The sequence below is a fragment of the Schistocerca serialis genome, chromosome 6 (genome assembly GCF_023864345.2).
Source record: "Schistocerca serialis cubense isolate TAMUIC-IGC-003099 chromosome 6, iqSchSeri2.2, whole genome shotgun sequence".
NCBI classification, from domain to species: Eukaryota; Metazoa; Arthropoda; class Insecta; order Orthoptera; family Acrididae; genus Schistocerca; species Schistocerca serialis.
Genome location: NC_064643.1, coordinates 327,290,232 through 327,316,842, shown reverse-complemented (window position 1 = coordinate 327,316,842; position 26,611 = coordinate 327,290,232). Strand labels below are relative to the sequence as shown.

At 41.0% G+C, this 26,611-nt stretch overlaps 1 protein-coding gene across 1 annotated transcript in view; it reads left to right on the top strand.

Annotated features, from left to right (window-relative positions):
- LOC126483786 (uncharacterized) overlaps positions 1–26,611 on the top strand; it is a 136,195-nt gene that overhangs the window by 83,862 nt on the left and 25,722 nt on the right. The window contains exons 7-9 of the mRNA XM_050106946.1: positions 3,885–3,929; positions 5,792–6,183; positions 25,768–25,878. Of these exons, the coding sequence (XP_049962903.1) occupies positions 3,885–3,929; positions 5,792–6,183; positions 25,768–25,878 (548 nt within the window). The remainder of the gene's footprint in view (positions 1–3,884; positions 3,930–5,791; positions 6,184–25,767; positions 25,879–26,611) is intronic.

Below are 26,611 nucleotides of genomic sequence, written 5' to 3'. Positions count from 1 at the left end.
GGGTTGGACATTGTGCAAAAATGGTGCATTCCTAAGAAGACTGTTGTGGTGCCATTTACGAAGAGACATATTCAGCACGCAAGTTGGAATCTAAAGCTCTTCGATGAAACTCTACCTGTGAAGGGGATAGTGAAATATCTAGGGGTAACCTTGGATGAGAAGCTAACTTGGACCCCTCATATTAAGAGCATCTGCTCCAAGGCAAAAAGTTCTTTAGTGAGTACTAGGAGGGCTTGTGGCAAAAACTGGGGTCTAAGCCCCAGGGGTATGCACTGGATATACACCACAGTGGTTAGACCTAGGATTTCCTATGGGGCCGTAGTGTGGTGGAAGAAGGTAGGACAGCGGGTTGCTGCTAAGGAGCTTGCTAAGGTGCAGAGATTGACCTGCTTAGCCATAACGGGTGGAATTAGCAGCACACGAACCGCTAGAATGGAAGCCATGCTGGATATGCCTCCACTTGACCTTAGGGTTAAGATGGAGGCAGCAGCTGGGGTACACAGACTTAAAACTGGCCAAAACTGGGTCTCATTCGGATATCCAAAACCACACACTAACATAGTGAGTGAAGTAAATATAGGTATGGTTGGGGAAATGCCTGCCGACTACATAATAATTCCCAACTGCTTCGACAAGCCTTACAACATAATAATTGGAAGTAGGGAGCAGTGGGAGAAAACAGGTCAGTACCATACAGGGGACATCATTTGGTTCACCGATGGGTCGAAAACAGACCAAGGCATTGGGGCAGGGTTGTACGGGGTTCAGACAAGACTGGAGAGCATCATCTCTCTAGGGAAACTGGCCTCTGTATTCTAAGCTGAAATTACTGCAATCAGGGCATGTGTGGAGGAGAATATGCATAGGTGCTACAATGACCATAGCATTTACATCTATTCAGGCAGCCAGGCTGCCCTGAAATCGTTGGCAGCTCCTGCAACACGATCTAAGATTGTTGCAGATTGCCACAGGGCTCTGGTGGAGCTAGGGGGAAGCAATAGGGTGAACCTAGTGTGGGTCCCTGGCCACTCAGGGATCTGTGGCAATGAAAAAGCTGATAGAATGGCTAAGATGGGGGCAACAACTCCATTTATTGGACCGGAACCTGTCCTGACAATCACCAAGGCTACGATCAAATTTTAGAACTATGGAACTGGCTTAGGAAACAGCACGTAGGATATTGGACCAAGGTCCATAAACAAAAACATGGTAAGGTAATGATGCCCATCCCATGTTTTAAAAGAAGCTCTGTAATCATGGGATTGAACAGGAAAGAGATCAAACTCATGACTGGACTAATGGGAATTTCAAAAAAACACCTACACACAATGGGTATAATGGAAGAGGACCCTAAATGTAGGATCTGTGATGAGGGTGAAGAAACTGCATCACACCTAATCTTCGAATGCATGGCATTGGAAAGTAAAAGATACAGAATCTTCAGGTCAACTAGACCTGAAAAATTGCGTCTAACAAAAAACAGGTAGAGGGACTCCTCACACTATTTAAGGGCACTGGTTGGCTTTACTAGATATACAAGGAGCGATACCGCACAATAAATCTAGTTTCGGTGCAGGCAGTGGTGGGTCAGACCTAAGCTGTTTTAGCTCCCCTGTTGAAATCAATCAATCAGTCAACATATATGTATTATAGTGCTATTATTTATTGTAGTTTGGAGGGCACGGGGCTTTGAATAGTATTGACACAAGTACTGTTGCTAATAGGATGAAGTGCCGTAAGTGGATATTGATATATATAGTCATTAAATGTTTTGGAGTGGTTAATGTTTATGGGGTAATGTAAACAAGAGTGGAGGTTTGATGTACTAATGTAGGAAGGATGGGAGACCAGATTTGCTAAGAACTGTAGAATGAATATGGAGCCTCTAAGCTATGTAGCTCAAGCAGCTTAGGGTTAAGAGGAAAAATGTAAACAGTACCTTTCATAAGTATGTGTGTGAAGTCTTTTGCTGCAGACTGGTCACAGATTCAGACCTGGGGTCAAGGTCTCCCTAAAGATGAGAGGAATGTAATGCCATAATTAATTTTGGGTGTTAATGTGAGAAAAGCAACTCCACCACAGCAATATGTGGGGCAAGCAGGCAAGAGCAGAAACACTAGTATGTGATTTCATGAATGAGGCTGGTTACCTACCAAACATTGGTGGGCCAGGCCAAGCCCGATGTCTTGGTGACATTGTAGAAAAGCTGAGTAACTATGAACTAGACCAAGGGGAGTTTTCACACCACTGGGCCATGACAGTGCTGATCTGTATGTGCCTAGAAACAATTACTGGCACAACAAACATGCCACTAACTGCTATAAATACTCTCTGATTCTAGCACCGTTTGGCACCACCCTTCATGAAGCTAGAGCCAAACAATTATCTACTGTGTTATGGACCTGTGAGCACCCAATGCTGATATGGGCAGCCATCTCCACTAGACCAGGTCATGGGGTTATGTCCACAACTATGGATCTGTAGTAGTACAATGGATGAGCCACCTACAATCTTTACAGTAGCAGCTGGACTTCTGCCTTGGAGGGCAGTGGAGTATGGCCAGGGTGGTACCACTGCCAACCACCTTCCCCCAGGTGAACTTCTCTTCCAGTAGCAGTAGACCTCTTTGAGAAGCCAGGTGGACATTCATGTCATTGGCATTCCTCACTCATGAGTCCTCAGGAAAGTTGGACACAGACGACACCTCCCCAATATGCCGCCATGGCCATCAGCAGCTGGCAGTGCAGCTGGCAGACCACATGACAGAAGAGGGCATGTCCCTGGCATCACACCAATTTGATCATTGTAACGCAAGACTGAATAAAACATGTTTTACCTTGCAGCTGACTTTCCCTAGCCACCACTGGCCACCACCACAGCTTTGATACTCTGACACACCTCCACTTCTACACCAAAGATTCACTACAAACCTAGACGTTTACAAATTCTTGAGAAGGTTGTAGACAGATTCCTTTTTTGTAGCTGTTTGTGTAACTCTGTTTTTGCAGGACTGGATTTCAATTTATAATTCTTTATTACTGTACCTCTTTAGCTGGCTTCGCACAAAACAGATAACTAGTTAGTAAATAAAAGTAGCTGTGATAAGGAACCTAATTTAATATTTCTTTCAGTTGGGGGGAGAGGGGAAAGAAAAGGGTCACATGGATAAAAGATTCCACCATGGGACATGATTATTTAGTTTTATACTGTTTTACTCTTGACACTGAAATCAGTTACTACATTCTGGCTATGGAACTTTCTGGAAAGAGACACAGCAGAAGAAAGAGAAATATGAAGTATCAGACCAAATAAAAATAAAGAAGTCGTTCAGCAGCAAAAACTTCTTTGAGAAGGCTTCCTGTGACAGAAAACCAATTTTGCTGATACCATTCTTTCAAATACTTCAAAAATGATATTTGTGTATGTTGATGAAATCAAATGTCATGTGGCTAGGGCATCCTGTTGGGTAGACTGGTCACCTGGTGCAAGTCTTTTAAGCTGATGCCACTCCAGTGACTTGCATGTCATTGGGGATGAGATGATAATGAAGACAACACAGCACCCAGTCCCTGAATGGAGAAAATCTCCAACCCAGCTGGGAATCAAACCTAGGCCCCTTTGTATGGCATTCTGCCACACTAACCACTCAGCTATTGTGTCAGACAAGGATGTTGATAGTACTTCTTAACAGACTGAAAATGGTGACCTAGTTGTGGCAGGAACTCATTCACATTCCTGCTGAGAACAAAAACAACTGGAAAAAAAACTTCAGTTGTTAATGGTTACAATGTAGTAAAATTTAGTTGGTTCAAAGTGTCGCTTAGTCAGAAGAGAACTTATTTTGGTGCATCTTCAATAAATAAATAAGAATTCTTTTGTTGCAGAGGAACTTAACATAGGAGTATTAGAAAAGAAGCGGTCCTTTGAGGGTGAGTATATCTAGGAAGAAAACTTCACCATTTATGAATACTTTGAATGTGTTCATTTACATTAACTTGTCATTTATAGTGCCATTTCAATGAAAGAAACAATTAATTTCTATAATGTAAGTATATGTTAATACTTCTCAAAGCTGTTACTAGAGTAAGTTGACCCTTTTCCTGACCTCATTTTCCTTGCCTTATCACTCTCACCTGCTGAAAATAAAGGTATTGAAACCCACAGAACATTGATGGCTTTTATTGCAAATGCAGTAGTTCTTTGTGGTAAACTGATGTAGAGATAAATGAATGGTCAAAAGTACCCACACTGTCAACTATATTAAAAATATTGAGATACAGCTTATTAAAAATGGAACTTCATTGCAACATTAAAAAATGAAAACACATATCTGAGGATTAAAGTGAATTTACATGGAATTATTTGCAAAACATTTGTAGGGGCATACATGGGACATTTCAACATACCATATGCCTGTAAAAGATATATCTTTGCCTCTTCAAATTAGTAGAGTTGCAGTTTCATTTATCGAGTAGCCTGCCTTTTCATTTGGTTAATACAGTGTTTCACAAAGAATTTCACAAAAAAACTTTCAACAATTTAAAAACTGAGTTGTTTTTCTATACATTTTTACCATCCATCTGTCTTCCTCATGAATTGTAGCCATAAGATAAGAAATAAAAGTGATTGGTTAGTTAATAGTTTTCATTTCCCTTGGTTCAAGTACATGATATCTCATTATGATGTAGAATGCAGGATGACATTGGTAGTGAGTGTGAGCCTCTGGACAAAGTGGATCAAACAGCCTTTTTTCTACAGGACATTGTCCAGTGTTCAGCAAGTGTGTATTATTCACAAGATTATTAAATAGGATCATGCAGTGGAATTGGTAACATGGGTGTTTAAAAACCAATCTGAAATGGCAAACAAAGAAAATTAACAGAATTTAGCTTCGACAGAAAATAGTATCAGCTACTTAGTTAATAAATATCATTAAGAATTAAGAAGCGACTGAGCTGGAACATTATGACCAGATTATATTAGGTAGTAGGTAAAGTTGTTCTCAGCCAGAAGGCTGTATTGAATACCAGTTTTGATGGGTGTGGTTTTATTGAAGGCGGAATGCTCTTACTTTCCCCCACATTTGGTCTGATTCACGAAGCCAGTTGTAGGGGGCCTTATAGCTTAATATGAGCTCTGAACTATGCCACAGCATGGTGTTTTTCACATTAATAAATGATTATCATGGTTTAAAGAAGCAATAAATACCAAAAAATTCTAGAACCAAATGAGGAGTGATTCTTAGATCTACGAATTTTAAACTGACACTTATCCACTTAGCGAAAGAGCCATACAGTAAACAAAACAGAGTTGTGAATAGTGCCTAGAATTGTACATGTTTTCTGATTTAGGGCAGATAAGTTGTTGCTGGGTGAGCTAAATGATTAAAAATAACCTTGGGAAGGAAGTTCATGAAGAGAGATTAATAGTTCTTGTCAGTGGAGTAATTGGTTTATTATGAGCAGTTACACCATGTGAAGTTTCCTCTATAGTAGCTAACTTGCATAATACAGAAACATAATATAAAATTTTCCATCCAGAAATAATAAATATTGGGACCATTAATAATAAACATTTCAAACAAGATGATTGTTGATCACCTTTGCACTTCTTTGTGGGTAGCTATTGAAAAGCATTTAGTTTTATCTGATTCTTGCAAAAATACATCTCAAACATGAAAACTTTGGAGGGTACTCAACTTTTCCTCTTTACACTGTAGTAGGTACTTTAATGAAATACTCTCTCATTTCTTTTAAGTTAGTCATAATATCCTATCTTTTATTTTTTGCAGACGATGACGGACACTTGCATATATCAGTTTTAGGACTATCAGCATCTGTGTTCCCTTTGGATGTCCATTACTGGCAATCATTACTGGAAGCCTCACTTCCAGATGACATTACTCTCTCAGACCCAGTAATGATCTGTAATGACTATTGCAACAAATTGCCTTCAGACTGGTGTCACACACTGCAAGGCTGCAAACAAACTAAAACAGTATGTGTATTTATTACATTTGAATTGGACAAAAGTGAAACAATATGCTCAACAGATTTGCAGAAAATATTAGAGGGAAATATTACAGTACTGATAGAACAAAACAGGTCACCCATGACAAAGTTGCTGAAGAAAGCACTGAATTTATTTCTAAGTACTCCAGAGGAGAACATAAATTCTTCTGAGGTAAGTGCACAAAAATTATATTGACGGTGTATGCTTTAAAGGTTTTACTAAGTTACACGATGATAACAATACGTAAATAAAAAATTAAGTAATTATCAGATTTTTAAATAACAGGTTGAAATCATTTCTTTTCTGTCTCACTCTTTATCTTCAGCTGTAGAGTTTGTTATGTTCCCTGGTGCTGTGCTCCACCGTACTTGACACCAGGTGTAACACTGCCTCCTCTGTAGCTGACTGAATGTACAACATGTTAACATTGGACTGGCTGTTGCTGTTCCAGCTTGACTTCTTGCCATGCTTGGTAATGTCTTTTCCAAACTGCGAGTGCTTCGCTGAAAGAGAGCAGTGTTGCTATTACCTTTAGCTATGTAAATTGTTTTTGACAACAACTTTGCTTTAAACACCGTATTTTCTTACATAAACTTACACAATTACAATTCCCAGCCATACATCAATAACTTTTAATCTGGACCTTCACCCAAAATCAACCAGTCTCTTTTGTGTCTTTACTATTATTGACATTCTTGGAATGGTCTGCTTGCATATTCTCTGGCAGCCCCTCCAAAGCACCTTCAACTGCTACACCAACGGTCACTTACTCAGCGGTATGGGATAAGGTTTACAAGAAGTGGTGTATTGTCCTTTATCTTAAAGTTGCATATATAACCTCCAAGTACCCCTGGTTTATCTAAAAATGCCTTTCCATACCATAACATATTTGGTTTAAGTACTGTTTTGTTAGTCTGTTAGCAAATCTGATTCAAATGCTTTTAGCTTTATTTGCGAGTGTAACAGTTCTTGCTGATCACCAGGTTCCTCAGAACTCAGCATGCTTTGTGTATCCACTAACTTTATATCTCATATCTTCTGTTACTTATTACTCCCTTATTCTCAAATGGTATCACATAACACTGATTGTTGTAATCACTGATCAGTTCTCAGGCTGCAAAACCTAAAGTTATTTTATATGCATTAAGCCAATCAATGCTGAGCAATAATTGCCTATTGACAGTGGGCATTACCAAAAGTGTCTGCTTACACATAAAATTCCCCATATTAAAGGTAACCTTACTTCTTGTTTTATTTGTATTGTTATAGAGCCTGTAATACCAACAATATACACTCCTGTTACAGGAAGTGTAGGATGTACCATCTTGGTTCTTAATACCAGTAATAATGACTGAAACAAACAAGATTTGACTTCCTGAGTCAACATTCATATCTATCTTCTGATGGTTTATTTCTCACAATCCTGTTGGCTTAAGATTAGTCTCAGTGTCTTCTAATTGTTATTCTTCTAAAATCCACTGTTTCATTGGTATCGTTTGCATGAAAGAAACAATCTGTTTGATATATGGGCCTTCCTTTACATCAACACATCCTGGATCATGGCCCTGGTTCCAGGATGTTGTCCATTTTCCACCACTATTGTTGCCTGTGATGGAATAATTGCATCATTCTGTAGGTTACTATTGGTTCCAGAATTTGGAACCAGCATGTGCATATTTTAGTTTTTCAATAGTTGCTGTGTTTGTTGCTCCTTTTTCAGGCTATTTCTGTCTTGCTGACAAAATTTCATTTCTCTTTTCTTTTGAAATCTATTGTACGTGCTCTATTTGTGTCACCATTTCAATTAAAATTTGATTCTCCGGGACTAAAATTACTGCACTCTTTGTTCATTGTATCTAGACTTGCCACAAATGTAAACAAATCATCCACTGTGGACCATCCCCTACATAAAATGACTCCCAATAAATGCAAGGCAGCATGGCAAATAATAAAACAAGAGAATACACAAAAATGCACAGAAACAGCTCTGCTTGAACCAAAGGAATTAAATCGGAACTTTTTAAACTCAGTTAAAGAAATAAGTAACAGTATTAAAGCAACAAATTCATCTGCAATGGACCTTGTTGGAACACCATTGCCTGTTAACCTGGTATTTCAATGGAGGGCTGTCACGCTTTCTGATATTATAAAAACTGTATCCAAATTTTCAGGTTCTAAAAGTATGGACTGTTATTGGTTATCAAATAACTTCATTAAAAAGACAATACACTTTTATTTTTAATAAATGTGTGGACTTTGGAGTTGTTCTGGATGCCCTTAAGGTATCAAAAGCTGTCACAATTTTTAAAAAAAGGGAACAAACATCTTCCCCAAAGCTACAGATCAGTCTCCATTGTTCCAATATTCTCAGAGATATTTGAGGCACTGATACACACACAAAGAAAGCAGCTTCATTCAAAAACACAATATCCTATGTAACAATCTGTCTGGTTTTTGCAAGGGAAGAAACACAACAAGGGCCATCTTGTAAATCATTGACCAAACTTTAACAGCTTTTGAAAATAATAACATGGTATCACTGTCATTAAGTGATGTAAGCAAAGCTTTCAATTGCATTCCTGGTGACATTCTAGTGAGGAAACTAGAGTTTTATTGGGTGGGAGGAAGCACTTAAGATGTGACGAGTTCTTATTTACGTAACAGAAAACAATTTTTCTCAGTCAGAAATGCAAATTCTTCCATAATGGAAATCAGCACAAGTGTACCACAAGAGTCTATGCTTGGACCCTTCTTTTTCATTGTACCCATCAATGATTTACCTAATAACATAGCCCGCCCTGTCATATGTTATGCCGATGATACAATACTATTTACCACACACCAGAACGTTTCAGATCTGAACAGTATAAGAAAACAAACACTTGATAAGGCCCTGGACTGGTTTGCAGCCAATAAGCTCCTGTGCAATCCTGATAAAACCCAATAACATTTAATGGGAATATCAAATGAAGTAGGTAATAAGTCAGTAAAACTCTTAGGTATTTACATTGACTCAAAATTCTATTGGGAGGAACATGTCAATCATGTATGTGAAAAAATATCCTGGGTGGCATACCTTATCTTGAAACTAAGGGAGGTAGCAAGTTTTGAGTACCTTAGGGTGACATACTTCGGGCTATTCCAGTCACATTTTTCATATGGGGGCACTCCCCTCACGTCAAGAACACTTTGAAATTACAAAAAAAATTGCCAGAAGTAGTTTAGCTTTGTAGAATCTTTTGCATTTCAGATATGACCTATGAATGCATGCTCTGTTCTGCCCCTTGGGTAGAGGCTTGCTTAAGCTCCTGGTACAGGAGAATCTTTTGCATTTCAGATATGACCTATGAATGCATGCTCTGTTCTGCCCCTTGGGTAGAGGCTTGCTTAAGCTCCTGGTACAGCATATGTATGTTCCCTCTTATTTCTGCTAGCTCTTCTGTAAATCAGTTCAGTCTTTTTCATTTCACTTTCATTTTCAATCAGTCATTTTCAATGATTTACAAGATGGCCCTTGTTGTGTTTCTTCCCTTGCAAAAACCAGACTGATTGTTACATAGGATATTGTGTTTTTGAACGAAGCTGCTTTCTTTGTGTGTGTATCAGTGCCTCAAATATCTCTGAGAATATTGGAACAATGGAAACTGATCTTTTTTTTTTTTTTTTTTTTTTTTTTTTTTTTTTTACTGGTGAGCAAGAATACCATAAATCTGTGTACCTTTTAAATAAGTTAGCAAAGGTAATTTCAGCTCCCCTTTTCTCAGATTTACAGTTATATATAAAGATCCAATCTGCACTTCCTACTCTATCAATAAACATACTTATGTACTCTTCCATTTGCCCTTGTACCATTACTACTTTAGGTTCTTCAATTTTAACTGGTTGCCTCTTACAGAGTGCAAGGAATAGTGGCTCATGATCTGCAAGTCCACTTCCTGCAAGTCTGACTGTAAAATCTTCCCTATGGAAATTCACAACAATATTGTCTATGGAGGCATTCTTATGTGTGGCATGGTTATTTGTACAATAGAGGTCTAACGCTCTTAACATATTGAAGAATGTCCTAGTGACTTGCCTCTGTGTGTTTGCCATTTCTATGTTGAAATCACCACAGACAGCAATTCTTCTCTTTCTCTTCAATATCTTTTTAACTATTAATTCACATTTTTCATTAAACAAATTTACATCACCATCTGGTGACCTACGTAGACTAACTACCACTATATTTTCATTTACTAGTTTTACACATCTTGTTCTCAGGAATACGTAAATACATCACTTCCGGAAAATTTGATTCCTTTTATTAGTTTTACACATCTAGTTCTGAGGTATATGTAGATACATCACTTCCGGAAAATTTTATTCCTTCTTTGACAAAAATTCCAGCGCCACCATTCTTTCTCTGTTTCCTACATATTTTGTCTCCCACAACATACCCTTGGGGAACAAATATATTTACTTGTTCTTGGGTTAAACACTGCTCAGATACACATATAATATCCTCATGCTCAGTGTTACATAAATGTTCTAATTCTAAAATCTTATTTCTAATACAACACGTGTTAACTTGTAGAAAAGTAAGTAGTTTGTCTCTGTCTGTATTCCTCTGAGAACAATTTTACTCTATATTTGAAATTGTAGATTCAGTTAATGTCTTTAATCTTGGTGCACTGTGATCATCTATGTTACTATAGTCACATACCTCTTCATCCATTTGTTGACTCACTTTGTTAACTGCTTCCTTCTGTGAAATCACTGCTTATCCCACCAAATATCCTGGTCCCTTGGTAGTGGTTTCTTTCTTTGGGTTGACTGCCATATTTCACCTGTTGGTATTCTCACTCCTTGAGCTTGAGTTGCTATTCTTCTTTCTGCAAGTAGGTCTGTCTTCTTATACAGTGTCTTCTTTCCTGCCACATCATTTGCTGCTGTCTTCTCTTTCGCTGGTTGAGTCTGCAATATGTTAATACTGGATTGATGGTTGCCTTTAATAATAGTTGTGAACTGGACCTGCAAGTCATTTCCAACTAGATTTCTTGCTGTGGTTGCTAACTTCTTTTCCAAAGTGCAAGAGTTTCACTGAAAGAGTGTGGGTTTCAGCCATCTTCAGCTATGTAAATTATTTTCAACAGTGACTTTGCTTTAAAGAATGTGTTTTCTTACATAAACCTACACAACTACAATTTGTAACCATACAATGATAACTTTTTACCTGGATCTTCACCCAAAATCAACTACTCTCTTTTATGTCTTTGCTACTATTGACCTTCTTGGTGTGGTTTTTTTTTTTTTTTTTTTTTTTTTTTTTTTTTTTTTTTTTTTTTTTGTTAGGGCGCAAAACTGCTATGGTCATTTGCGCCCAGTCCGTGACTTAGGAAACAGTAAAAAACCGAAATTGAAAACCAGCAGCAATGGGAACGAAAGTCATAAAATTGGAGAAACTAAAAGCAGAAGGAAGGCTTAAAAATCCACTACAGAAAGGGGTTGGTTGTCCCCAAAAAAAGCTTCAAATGACTGACGTCATTTCACTGGGACTAATAAACTTGAGAACGCGGTCGGCTGAGCGCGTGTCATCTGCTAAAATCGACGATTTATCAGGCGATAGCTGTAGACGGGAGCGTAACGGATTAAAATAGGGGCACTCAATTAAAAGGTGTCTTACCGTCCACAGCTGAGAACAGTGGGGACAGAGTGGGGGAGGATCGCCACTTAAAAGATGTTGATGGCTAAAAAGACAGTGCCCTATCCGGAGTCTAGTTAAAATTACCTCCTCCCGACGACACGTTCGGGAGGAAGAGGTCCAAGCACAAGGAAGAGCTTTCACGTCCCACAATTTATTATGGGGAAGTGTCGACCAATGCGCGTGCCATAAATGAACAACACGATGACATAAAACGCTTCGTAGATTGGCAAATGGAATCGATTGAATAGCTGGACGAAGAAGAGAGACTGCAGCCATGGCTGCAATATCAGCCGCCTCATTTCCACAGAAACCAACGTGTCCCGGGAGCCAGAGGAACGCCACCGAGATGCCCCCCAGGTGGAGCAAGCGCAGACAGTCCTGAATCCGGTAGACCAGACGGTGCACAGGATAAAGAGCTTGGAGACTGAGGAGAGAGCTGAGAGAATCTGAGCAGATAACGTACTGTATCCGCTGATGGCGGCGGATGTAGTGGACAGCCTGGAGAACAGCGTAAAGCTCCGCAGTATAAACTGAACACTGGTCGGGAAGCCGAAAGTGATTTGGGGTGTCGCCAACAATATAGGCACTCCCTACACCTAACGATGTTTTCGAGCCGTCGGTGTAAATAAATGTGGCGTCCGTCATTTGTGCACATAGAGCAGCAAATGCCCGATAAAAAAACAAGTGAAGGGGTACCATCCTTGGGAAATCGATAAAGGTCATGGAGCAGGCAGATCCGGGGATGGAGCCAAGGCGGTGCTGTACCCCAAGTTGTCAAGAAGGTTTTAGGAAAGCGGAAGGAAAGAGAATGGAGCAGTTGACGGAAGCGAACTCTCCCGGTGGTAGTAGGGAGGAGGGGCGGCCTGCATACCCTACATCAAAGGAGGCGTTGAAAAAAAGATCATGGGCTGGATTAGCAGGCATGGAAGACAGATGGCTAGCATAATGATTCAGAAGGACTACTCGCCGATTGGACAGCTGAGGTTCAGCAGTCTCAACATAAAGGCTTTCCACAGGGCTGGTGTAAAAAGCTCCAGACACTAAACGTAATCCACGGTGGTGGATAGAGTCGAGACGCCGAAGAATAGACGGCCAAGCAGAGGAGTAGACTATGCTTCCATAGTCCAATTTCGAGCGCACTAAGGCACGATAGAGGCGGAGAAGGACCACTCGGTCCGCTCCCCAGGAGGTACCATTCAGGACACGGAGGGTGTTAAGGGATCGCAGACAGCGAGCCGAAAGATAGGAAATGTGGGAGGACCAGCACAGTTTTCTGTCAAACATAAGACCCAAGAATTTAGCGATGTTTGAAAACGGAAGGTTGACAGGACCTAGATGTAAGGAGGGCGGAAGAAACTCCTTACGTCGCCAAAAATTAACACACTGGGAGAAAAACGGAAGCCGGTTTCGATGCTCCAAGAGTGGAGGCGATCGAGACATCCTTGAAGACATCGTTCAAGAAGGCTGGTCAGTTGAGAGCTGTAGTAGATCGCAAAATCGTCCACAAAGAGGGAGCCCGAGACATCAGGAAGGAGACAATCCATAATTGGATTGATGGCAATGGCAAACAGTACAACACTCAGCACAAAGCCCTGGGGTACCCCGTTTTCTTGGGAGAAAGTACGGAAGAGAGTAGTGTTCACCCGCACCCTAAATGTGCGCTCTGCCATAAATTCGCGAAGAAAAAGGGGCAGCCGACCTCGAAAGCCCCAAGAGAACAGTTTGCGGAGGATGCCTGTCCTCCAACAGGCATCGTATGCTCTCTCCAGATCAAAAAATATTGCTACTGTTTGGCGTTTCCGGAGAAAATTGTTCATGATATAAGTGGAGAGAGCAACAAGATGGTCAACTGCAGAAGAATGCTTTCGGAATCCGCATTGGGCAGGTGTTAAAAGACTGCGGGATTCCAGCCACCACGCTAAACGGTAATTCACCATACGCTCCAAAACCTTACAGACACTACTCGTGAGAGCAATGGGGCGATAGCTAGAGGAAAGATGTTTGTCCTTTACAGGTTTCGGAACAGGAACGACGATAGCTTCCCGCCATCGTCTGGGAAAAGTACTGTCGGTCCAAATTCGATTATAATGGTGAAGGAGGTAACGCAGACTATGGGTTGATAAATGCAGCAACATTTGGATGTGGATACCATCCGGTCCTGGGGCGGAGGAGCAAGAAGAAGAGAGTGCATGTTGGAGTTCCCGCATGGAGAAAACAGTATTGTAGCTTTCGCGATTTTGAGAGGAGAAAGCAAGAGGTCGCACTTCCGCTGCACGTTTCTTCGGGAGAAACGCTGGCGGGTAATTTGAAGAGCTCAAAATCTCAACAAAGTGCTGACCCAACGAGTTAGGAATTGCGACGGGGTCCACTAATGTGTCATGCACGACAGTGAGCCCAGAGACCGGGGAGAAACTAGGCGCGCCTGAGAACCGTCGAAGCCGACTCCAAACTTCCGAGGAGGGAGTGAAGGTGTTAAATGAGCTAATAAAGAATTTGCAGCTTGCCTTCTTGCTATCGCGGATGACACGACGGCATCGCGCTCGGAACTGCTTATAGCGGATACAGTTGGCCAAAGTAGGATGGTGGCGGAAAACGCGGAGAGCACGTCGCCGCTCACGTATTGCATCACGGCATGCCTCGTTCCACCAAGGAACTGGGGGGTGCTGGGGCAATCGGAGGTGCGTGGTATTGAACGTTCCGCAGCTGTAAGAATAACGTCGGTAATATGTGTGACCTCATCGTTGACGCTGGGAAAGTGACGGTCATCGAATGTCGCTAGAGACGAAAAAAGTGTCCAATCAGCCTGGGCAAACTTCCAGCATCGCGGGCGCATGTATGGCAGTTGAGGCTGCAGTCTAAGGACACATGGAAAGTGGTCACTTGAGTGTGTATCATCAAGGGCGAACCATTCGAAGCGCCGAGCTAGCGGAACAGTACCGACCGCAAGGTCCAAATGAGATAAATTTGTCGTGGAGGCAGACAAAAATGTAGGGACCCCAGTGTTGAGGCAAACTAGATCCACTTGGTGGAAGACGTCTAGCAATAGTGAGCCACATGGACAAGGATGTGGAGATCCCCAAAACGGGTGGTGGGCATTGAAGTCCCCAACCAGCAAATAGGGGGGTGGAAGCTGACCAAGAAGATGAAGGAGATCAGCTCGTGCCATTGGTGTGGACGATGGAATGTATACAGTACAAAGAGAGAACATGTATCCAGAAAGGGAAAGACGGACGGCGACAGCTTGGAAGGAAGTGTTTAAATGGATTGGGTGATAATGGAGAGTTTCATGGAGAAGAATCATGAGTCCTCCATGTGCTGGAGTGCCTTCAACAGAGGGGAGATCATATCGTACAGACTGAAAATGAGGGAGAACAAAGTGGTCATGGGGACGCAGCTTTGTTTCCTGAAGACAGAAGATGACCGGCGAGTAGGATCGTAAGAGGATCGACAATTCATCCCAATTGGCTCGAATACCGCGGATATTCCAGTGGATAATGGACATAGGGTGAACAGAAAATGGAGGAATGTGACCAAGGTCGCTGTCAACTCAACGACTGCTCAGAGCTTGCGACCGACAGCATGGAATGGCATTCAGCCGAAGGCTGAAGATCCTGATCCATAGGTTGGTCAGGAGCAGCTCCTGCCACCAGCGATCGGCCAGTTGATCGGCCGCCAGCAGTGCGCCTCGGCGACACAGAAGACGGCCGAGGGCGATTTCCGCCAGGTGGTGCTGTAGATGGGACACGCCTTGGCGGAGAAGGACAGGAACTGGGTTTCTTTGTAGCCTTCTTGGAAGTATGATGTTTAGATGAAGGAGGAACCGATGGTTGGGAAGTTGCGGTACGTAAAAACTCTTCACGAGTATGCTCTTTTTTCGAAGTCTTGGTGTCTGACTTTTGGGCTCGAGATTTAGCAGAACTCGACGAAGGGTGAGCCAGAGAGTGGACAGGCGAAAGTGGTGAGGTTGAACGGGCGATCTTTGCGCTGGCCGATCTGACGACCGTGGTACTAAAGGTGAGGTCACAAGTCTGCGTGGCCGCCTCCTTTGTTGGCCGAGGAGAAGCAAGGACAGTGCTGTATTTTCCTGTCTGAGGCACGGTGGGCTGTCGACTGGCGAATAATTTTCGAGCAGCAAAGGTCGACACCTTTTCCTTCACTCTAATTTCCTGGATGAGCTTTTTGTCCTTAAAAACGGGTCAATCTCGAGAGGAAGCAGCGTGGTCACCCATACAGTTGATGCAGCGAGGGGATGGAGGTGGACAAGCACCCTCATGGGCATCCTTGCCACACGTTACGCATTTGGCCGGATTGGAACAGGACTGGCTGGTGTGATTGAACCGCTGACACTGATAGCAATGTGTAGGGTTTGGGACATAAGGGCGAACGGAAATTATCTCATAGCCTGCTTTGATTTTCGATGGGAGTTGAACTTTGTCAAATGTCAAGAAGACAGTGCGGCTTGGAATGATGTTCATGTCAACCCTTTTCATAACCCTATGAACAGCCGTTACGCCCTGGTCGGACAGGTAGTGCTGAATTTCTTCATCAGACAATCCATCGAGGGAGCGTGTATAAACGACTCCACGCGAGGAATTTAAAGTACGGTGCGGTTCCACCCGGACAGGGAAGGTGTGTAGTAGTGAGGTACGCAGCAATTTTTGTGCCTGGAGGGCACTGACTGTTTCTAACAACAGGGTGCCATTCCGTAATCTGGAACAAGACTTTACAGGACCTGCAATTGCGTCGACACCTTTCTGAATAATGAAAGGGTTGACCGTGGAGAAGTCGTGACCGTCGTCAGACCGAGAAACAACAAGGAACTGTGGCAACGATGGAAGAACTGTCTGTGGCTGAGACTCAGTGAACTTACGCTTGTGAGCAGACATAGTGGAAGGTGAGGAAACCATTGTGGAAGAATCCCCCATGATTACCGGCGTCTCCGGTGGCGCGCTCCTCCCTTGTGGGGGCCCTCTCTGAGGGCACTCCCGCCTTAGGTGATTGTTCACACCTCAGGTCACACCTCCCGACAAGCGGACGGAGGTACCAATCGGCAGTTTCGGAAGGTATCAGCTCGGGTAATCACCCCTCCCTGGGCCTGGCCGTTACCAGGGGTTACGTACGTGTCCTACCTGTCTCCTGTCTACCCGGGGTGGGGAATTACGCGTTACCCCGTCACCGGCTACGCATGGAAGTGCGTGGATCGGCCTTCAGACACGCACAGGGAGGAAAAAAGAGGAAAGGAAAGGATAGAAGAGGGGTCTCAAACGCTGCAGTGGAGAAAAGGGCAAAGAGAAGAGGGAGGGAAAAGAGAAGGACAGAGGAAGGACGAAGACTGGCAAGTGTAGAAGGCAAGGAATTTGTAACAGTTTCGAGCGTCCGTCTCCGGACGTAGGCACAAACCATACTCCCAGAGGGGGAGAAAGGGAAGGAAAGATCCAGAGGTGAGGGGGGAGGGGGGGGGGCGAAGATGGGGGACGGGGAAGGATGCGGAAAGGGAGGGTATGCAGCCCGGAAAGGAAGGAGGGCCACATTAGCTCAGGGTCCCGTGTTTGCTACGCACGTATCCACAAAAGAGTTGTGGACCCCCTGGGGGGCTTGGTGTGGTCTGCCTGCATATTCTATGACGGGCCCTCCAAAGCACCTTCAACTGGCAGCAACACGGAATAGTGCACTCCATCAGCAAGTGTAGATACCCACTCACTGCTCAAGCTGGACACTCTGGACTCTGTACAAAGAGACACCTCTCATCAATGTACTATTTTTACAAAGTTCATCTAAGCTGTATATAATTTTTTTGTTTTGTTCATGTGGCTATCCCCCATACTCTGAAGAGCCTAACAGAGTGCCATGAACTTTCTTATGCAAATTTCATGGTACAAACACAGATTTGGTTTTTTTGCCACCAAGACTAGAAGGATATAGTACAGTAGTTATTGACAATATATTTCTAAATCCAACCATCTTTCATGAAATAGAAGCGAGCCCCAGAAGTAAATGATTTGTATAACCATGATGGTCAAATGGTAGCAGAAGAGCATCTCCTTCACTCACTTTTAGCTAAGACGTTTTTCAATATTTTAAATGCTGATTCAGTCATACTGCTCAGAGAGAATTTACTGTTTTCCAATGATGCACATTAGATGATAAACCCAGAGTTGGATTTTGGGAATTCACGGTTTCTTACTCCCTCCCCACATCACTTTCTATCAATCCTACTTTTAACTGGCCATCTTTGTCCAGTATTTAATATTAATTACAATATTATATCATATATTAAATGTTTTAATATAATAATAGTAACTAGCATACATTAATGCTCAGTAGATTTCTTTAGTGTAACTTATAACAACTATAATTTACACAGTACAAAATTAATGTGTGCACCCACCATTACCAAAACTTCGCTTAGGACTATGATTGTGAATACAGGCCAGCATTTTATGGCTATGTGAGTGTGTAAATCAGAAAAATGATACTTCTTTTAGTCAGTTCTGCCTGCAGGTGGGAAAATCAGCATTTCTGTAACTTTTTGCATTTCCCTTTCTGTCACACCTTACTTAACTTCCTACCACCTGCCAGTTCCACCTGTAGATTAAAGAACTGTGTCTGATTTGTTGTTGACAGTAGGTACTGTCAGCCTGTGAATGGCTTTCATTAATTAGCTGGAATGCTCTCAGCAGCCAGTCATACTAAAAGCCAATACATATGGCCTAGCCCTGAAGTGAGCAAATGAACGGAAATGAAACTTCTAATTTTTTATCATTTCTTGCCAGGTTTAAACTGTTTTCATACAACTTCATTTTTTTGAAAATTATCTATGAAACTTGGAAACTGTGATACATAAAAACATAAACAATTTTAGTAAGATGTTCCATGGATCTGCACCTGAACAAATGAGATCAACGTATCTTGTGCCATGAAAAAGAGAGCTTTATTTGATGCTGAGGATTAGCTGTAAGCAAGGTACGCTACATGCAATATTGCAAATTTCTTCACCATATTGTCAAAAAATAAAAGTTGAGCACTATGCACAAAAAATACAAAATTTTCAAAATAACTCACAATCACTTTAGAGCATTAATAGATAACAAAGACATCTAAAAAAAGAGTATCAAAACTCCAAAAACAAAACTACTATTTTTCTCTCAGCTCTTGCTTATGATTTTACTGAACTGTTGGAAAATTAAATTAAATAATTAGTTATGTTGCACCGAACAAAAATACACTTGTCAGTACAATGGTGGGTTCTTTATTTTGCTCTACCATGAGTTTTTACAGCCCTCTCTGAACATTAATTTATACACTTGATACAGACAAAACACAAGTCTTTATACACACAAAATACATACGTCTCACTCAGAGTACATTTGAGAATAATGTAGCAAAATATTTCTTGGTGTGGCTACACCAGTGCTGCACATTTGTCAATGCAGCTGGCAGCGACTATCTTCTTAGTGGTTGTAAGGTACCAACCTTGCACTTTCGACAACATTACATTCCTCCATCCCCATCCCCCCCCCCCCCCCACCAAAACATCTGGATTGCCGTCATGTAGGGTGGTGGCACATGATTGAATCATGATTGAATGCAGACATGGATGAGGAGACAGGGAATGTAGTGGTACCCGATGGCAGCTCCCTGGCCACACACAGATAACCACTGTGGGAATGACCGGGAATACAGGCTAAGAAACTGGTCACAGGGTGCACATCCGCATCCATAGATGCAGACACTGTGGTCAGGCACACAATGAGGGGATCTTCTAGGGTGATGTGATGGTCATCAGGTGTGGCACATCCACAGACATTGATTCAGGCTGCAGGACAGCCACTAACCACTGTGAGCACCACTGTGTATTGTGCCAGCTACAACTGGCGAAGATGGAGACATGACTGCTGGTATGGATCCCAGCAGTGTGCTGGGTCGTGAGCAAACACTCTATGGCAGAATAACTTATATACTTTGAAGTGTGCCATAGTTGGTTCTGTAATGAGACAATGCTCTCAACATTATTTCGTGCCAAATACTTTTAACAAGACTTCATCCTGCAGGTGGAACTTTGACTGACTTGGCTGAATTAATTGTTTCAGTGATGGCCACACAAGATGAAATAGGGTATTGGTCCCACGTGTGGGAGGAACAGAGTTTCTCCAAGTGGCTTTTGAACATTTGAACAAACCATTCAGTTTCACCAGTAGACTGCAACTGAAAGGGTACAGCAGTCATATGGTGGATGCTGTTGGTAGCACAAAACTGTTGAAGATTAGCTGACGTGAATTTTAGTACATTGTCCAAGACAATGGACCCAAGAAGACCAAGACAAAATAATGAAGACAAAGCTGATACTATACTCACAGCACATGAAGGACTGAAGCCATAACCTATCAAAGAGAATAAACTTTCTTAACAGTTACACCCATAGCTATCCAAATGCCTAAAATCCTCATTAATTTTTTACATAAAATCAGTAGTGTTTCAAAATATGATATTCGTACACAGATTACAACTTGTTGTGCCAGTTCGAAGGTCCACTCACTGAAATTTCCCATAGGCGGTTAAACAACTCGACACAAGACATGTTTAACTTTTTTTTTCATTTGTTTACTAGTTAACATTAATTGCTGTTCTTGTGGGCAGCTGTCAGTAGAAATCAACAATTATTGTTGTTGTTGTTGTTGTTGCTGCTGTTGTTGCCTTCAGTCCAGAGACTGGTTTCATGCAGCTCTCCATGCTACTCCATCCTGTGCAAGCTTCTTCATCTCCCAGTATCTGCTGCAACCTACATCCTTCTGAATCTGCTTAGTGTATTCATCTCTTGGTCTCCCTCTACGATTTTTACCCTCCACACTGCTCTCCAATACTAAATTGGTGATCCCTTGCTGCCTCTGAACATGTCCTACCAACCGATCCCTTCGTCTAGTCACGTTGTATCAAAAATTTCTCTTCTCCCCAATTCTGTTCAGTACCTCCTCATCAGTTATGTGATCTACCCATCTAATCTTCAGCATTCTTCTGCAGCACCGCATTTTGAAAGCTTCTATTCTCTTCTTGTCCAAACTATTTATCGTCCATGTTTCACTTCCATTTATAGCTACACTCCATACAAATACTTTCAGAAATGACTTCCTGACACTTAAACCTATACTCGATGTTAACAAATTTCTCTTCCTGAGAAACGCTTTCCTTGCCATTGCCAGTCTACATTTTATATCCTCTCTACTTCAACCATCATCAGTTCTTTTGTTCCCCAAATAGCAAAACTCATCTACCACTTTAAGTGTCTCATTTCCTAATCTAATTCCCTCAGCATCACCCGATTTAATTTGACTACATTCCAATATCCTTGTCTTGCTTTTGTTGATGTTCATCTTATATCCTCCATTCAAGACATTTTCCATTCCATTCAACTGCTCTTCCAAGTCCTTTGCTGTCTCTGACAGAATTACAATGTCATCGGCAAACCTCAAAGTTTTTATTTCTTCTCCATGGATTTTAATTCCTACTCCAAATTTTTCTTTTGTTTCCTTTACTGCTAGCTCAACATACAGATTGAATAACATCGGGGAGAGGCTACAACCCTATCTCACTCCCTTCCCAACCACTGCTTCCCCTTCATGCCCCTCGACTCTTATAACTGCCATCTGGTTTCTGTACAAATTGTAAATAGTCTTTCGCTCCCTGTATTTTACCCCTGCCTCCTTTAGAATTTGAAAGAGAGTATTCCAGTCAACATTGTCAAAAGCTTTCTCTAAGTCTACAAATGCCTTTCCTTAATCTTTTTTCTAAGATAAGTCGTAAGGTTAGTATTGCCTCACGTGTTCCAACATTTCTACGGAATCCAAACTGATCTTCCCCGAGGTAAACTTCTACCAGTTTTTCCATTCGTCTGTAAAGAATTTGCGTTAGTATTTTGCAGCTGTGACTTATTAAACTGATAGTTCGGTAATTTTCACATCTGTCAACACCTGCTTTCTTTGGGATTGGAATTATTATATTCTTCTTGAAGTCTGAGGGTATTTCGCCTGTCTGATACATCTTGCTCACCAGATGGTAGAGTTTTGTCAGGGCTGGCTCTCCCAAGGCTATCAGTATTTCTAATGGAAAGTTGTCTACTCCTGGGACCTTGTTTCGACTTAGATCTTTCAGTGCTCTGTCAGACTCTCCACGCAGTACCATATCTCCCATCTCATCTTCATTATGTCCTCTTCCATTTTCATAATATTGTCCTCCAGTACATCACACTTGTATAGACCCTCTGTACACTCCTTCCACATTCCTGATTTCCCTTCTTTACTTAGAACTGTGTTGCCATCTGAGCTCTTGCTATTCATACAAGTTGGTCTCTTTTCTCCAAAGGTCTCTTTAATTTTCCAGTAGGCAGTATCTATCTTACCCCTAGTGAGATAAGCCTCTACATTTTTACATTTGTCCTCTAGCCATCCTTGCTTAGCCATTTTGCACTTCCTGTCGATCTCTTTTTTGAGACAGTTGTATTCCTATTTGCCTGCTTCATTTACTGCATTTTTATATTTTCTCCTTTCATCAGTTAAATTCAATATTTCTTCAGTTACCCAAAGATTTCTACTAGCCCTCGTCTGTTTACCTACTTGATCCTCTGCTGCTTCCACTATTTCATCTCTCAAAGTTACCCATTCTTCTTCTACTGTATTTCTTTTCCCCACTCTTTTCAGTTGTTCCCTATTGCTCTCTGAAACTCTCTACAACCTCTCATTCTTTCAGTTTATCCAGGTCCCATCTCCTTAAATTCCTACCTTTTTGCTGTTTCTTCAGTTTTAATCTACAGTTCATAACTGATAGATTGTGGTCAGAGTCCACATCAGCCCCTGGAAATGTCTTACAATTTAAAACCTGGTTCCTAAATCTCTGTCTAACCATTATATAACCTATCTGATACCTTCTCGTATCTCCAGGCTTCTTCCATGTATACAGTCTTCTTTCATGATTCTTGAACCAAGTGTTAGCTATGATTAAGTTATGCTCTGTGCAGAATTCTACCAGGCGGCTACCTCTTTCATTCCTTACCCCCATTCCATATTCATCTACTTCTTTTCCTTCTCTTCCTTTTCCTACTATCGAATTCCAGTCACTCATGACTATTAAATTTTCGTCTCCCTTCACTATTTGAATAATTTCTTTTATCTCATCATACATTTCATCAATCTCTTCATCATCTGTGGAGCTAGTTGGCATACAAACTTGTACTACTGTGATAGGTGTGGGCTTCGTGTCTATCGTTGCTACAATAATGCATTCACTATGCTGTTTGCAGTAGCTTACCTGTGCTCCTATTTTTTTATTCATTATTAAAGCTACTCCTGCAGTACCCCTATTTGATTTTGTATTTATAACCCTGTATTCACCTGACCAAAAGTCGCGTTCCTCCTGCCACCGAACTTCACTAATTCCCACTATATGTAACTTCAACCTATCCATTTCCCTTTTTAAATTTTCTAACCCACCTGCCCAATTAAGGGATCTGACATTACACTCTCTGATATGTAGAACCCCAGTTTTCTTTCTCCTCGTAACGACCTCCTCCTGAGTATTCCCCACCCGGAGTTCCGAATGGAGGACTATTTTATCTCCGGAATATTTTACCCAAGAGGACGCCATCATTGTTTAACCATACAGTAAAGCTGTATGCCCTTGGGAAAAATTATGGCTGTAGTTGTTTTCAGGCGTTCGCAGTACCAGCACAGCAAGGCTGTTTTGGTTAATGTTACAAGGCCAGATCAGTCAATCATCCAGACTGTTGCCCCTGCAACTACTGTAAAGGCTACTGCCCCTCTTCAGGAACTACACATTTGTTTGGCCTCTCAACAGATACCCCTTCGTTGTGGTTGCACCTACAGTACAGTTATCTGCATCGTTGAGGCATGCAAGCCTCCCCACCAACAGCAAGGTCCATGGTTTATGATCCATGGTTTATAGTCCACGGTTCATCAACAATTATATAGCTGTATAATTAGGTCAGTGTGATTAATCCACTGCTATTCAAGTACAAGATAGCACTCAAATAAGAGATTTAGTAGAAACATCTAAAGCAGACTGTATCAGTTAGCATATGTTGATATTTATGCCATGTCTGTATATTATAGTAAAGTCAAGACACGTAGAAAATAAATGATTGGGTCAACAGCCTTACATATGATTAAATGTAGTATAATATTCTTCCATTACTGTTTAAAAATACAGGGCTATTCAAAAAGAAGGAACAGATTTCAAACATTTATTGCTTCCAAACTACAAAAGATAGAAACACAATTCCAACGTACCTGGAAAGAGAAAAGCTCAAATTTTTATGCATTCAATGTGAGCATGATGTGTTAATGACAAATATGAACATGGTGGCTCAGTTCCTGCCACACACATAGCAGCTGGTCTCTGGTTATCCAATTTACAGCTTCGACAATGCAATGTCACAGACCTTCAAGAATGTCGGGCATAGGGGGAATAAAAACATAATCTTCCAATTAACCCCACAAATAAAAGTCACAAGGGTGAGGTCTGGAAACGTGGGAGGCCACCAGCGATGAAGTTATCCTCCTCTTCCAATCCAACATCCTGGAATGGTGTCATTCAGACAATGTCAGATGAGCTTAGAGAATCTGAACTTCTCTCTTTCCAGGAATGTTGGAACTGTGTTTCCAGCTTTTATAGTTTGGAAACAATAAGTATTTGAAATCTGTTCCTTCTTTTTGAATAACCTTGTATTATTTTAAACTGTAGGATGTTAAGTATGAGTTCTTCATTCTTAAATGTAACATAATTTTGAAGTGAAAAATAATCCAATTCCATGGTGCAAGCAGTAAAAATATGATGTTGACATAAGATATAACTCTTGTGTGACATACAGAATATCTCACTAAAGTAGCAGTTGTAGAAATATGAAACTGGAATTTCCCTATAGATCATGCTAGTCGTCAGTGTAGGGCCTATGAGACCACATATGCAGTGCTGTCTGCTGCCTGTAATGGCCGACAACGAGTGTCAACACACTGTAACCCAAATTTTATAGATTGGTATCTGTTCCAAACCCATAAACACGTAAAGTTTTATGCTTACAAACTACGACTTGCAGACAGCATTGGTTTTCTGTTATCATTTGAAGAATACTGCTGCAGAATCACATCAAATGCTTGTCGAAGATTTCAGCGAACGTGCTCTTAGGAAAACACAGTGTTTTGAGTTGTTCAAAAAAATCAAAAGTGGTGATTTTGACATGAGAAACAATTTGCATCTATGAGTCAAAATATTCTGACAAGTTATAGAAGCTGTGAATAAAAAGATAGTCTTTTACTTTGTGAGAATATCTAGTGATTTCCAATTTCTTGCCAATTTTTGTCAGCAACTAGTTAATCTCTTTTGTACCAGAATATAAAATTTCATTCTAAACCATAAACAAGGACACACATCTCTAGAGGTACAAAAGAAAGAAGACAACATATCTGGTTATCATCCATAAAGCATCGGACACCTGCTTGTAGAATTCTAAATAGTTGCACACGTAATATGTGTTAACCAGTCTCACAATGTGTTTGGGATGACTTAACTCATTAATCACAAATTGATCTCCACACAGTGTGATACAGTCATGAAGGAATTAGATTCATATTCTTGAAGAACTGGATTCAAACCTCCAACTGATCATGATTCATGTTTTCCGTGGTTCCTATAAATTACTCAAAGTGAATGTTGTCTTGGTTCCTTTGGGTCCTCATTAACTTCCTTACTCATCTTTATCCAATTTATGTAATGCTCCATCTGAAAAGACCTCAAATCAATATTGTGAAATTCCAGCCTTAATTTTCCTTTATTTGTTTAATTTCCTGTAACCCTTCCCTCTCTTTTCCCAGATGAAGAAATTTCTGGTTGTGAAAGCTAGTGATTTTGTTTCTTATGATTGTGCCTGTCTTTGCTAATGCTTCATAAAGAGAGATTTTCTCTAATCAGTATCTGCCAACAAAATAGTATGCCATACAGAATGACTGTGGAATAACAGAATAAACCCTAAATTATTAATTTTGTTTACTGCAAGTTTTACTTCACAGACAAATCCTGCTGATGTCCAGTTCTGTGATATTATGGCATCATCCCTAGTGAACATAATTTATCTCAGTTTGGATGATGAGTTCCAAGAGAAGTGCTTGCAGCTGTTGAAAGTAAGTCATGATGTTTATTATTAGTATTATAACTGACTAGGTTGTTGTTCACAAGTTAGTGTTAGGCACTTATGAGAAAAAACTAAACTGTAGTTCTCTTATAAAGTATCATCCTTGTAAGTTGTGTGTATTTTTCAGTTCCTGTTATTTATAATTTCAAAGATAGGGTAGGTATGTATAAATTCTTCTAAAATATCATAGGACTGAACATGGGGTGTGCTCAGAGTTCTTTTCCAATAGTTTGATTTTAAAATGTGTCAGACTTCAGGGCTGTAATCGTTTTCATAATATGTTATCTCAAAGTGATTGAAATTGGCCAAGACATATGCTACGGTTATTTCTGTAGAGAGATCAGTTGTTTATGCCAGCAGCACTATTGTCCACATAACCACTGCACCATGATTATTAATTCTTGTCTGCTGAGTGCAGCTGACATATCAGCTTCTCTTGAAACACCAGGAACTAATGTTTATGGGTGTACACTGGAAATAATCTACAGTACTTTCTCATATTACAACATCTAAAACAAAACACACAGCTATATATAAGAGATACTGAATGAAACACATTTGGCTGTCAAGAAGAAAGTGTGTTAAGCCTTCAATGATTGCCACAGCAGAATATTAATGAAAGATCTCTCGTAAAACCCAAAGAAATTCTGGTCATGCAAAATGGCTATCAGTGGCACCAAAATTAGTGTCCAAACACTCATTGATGACACAGGAACTGAAAT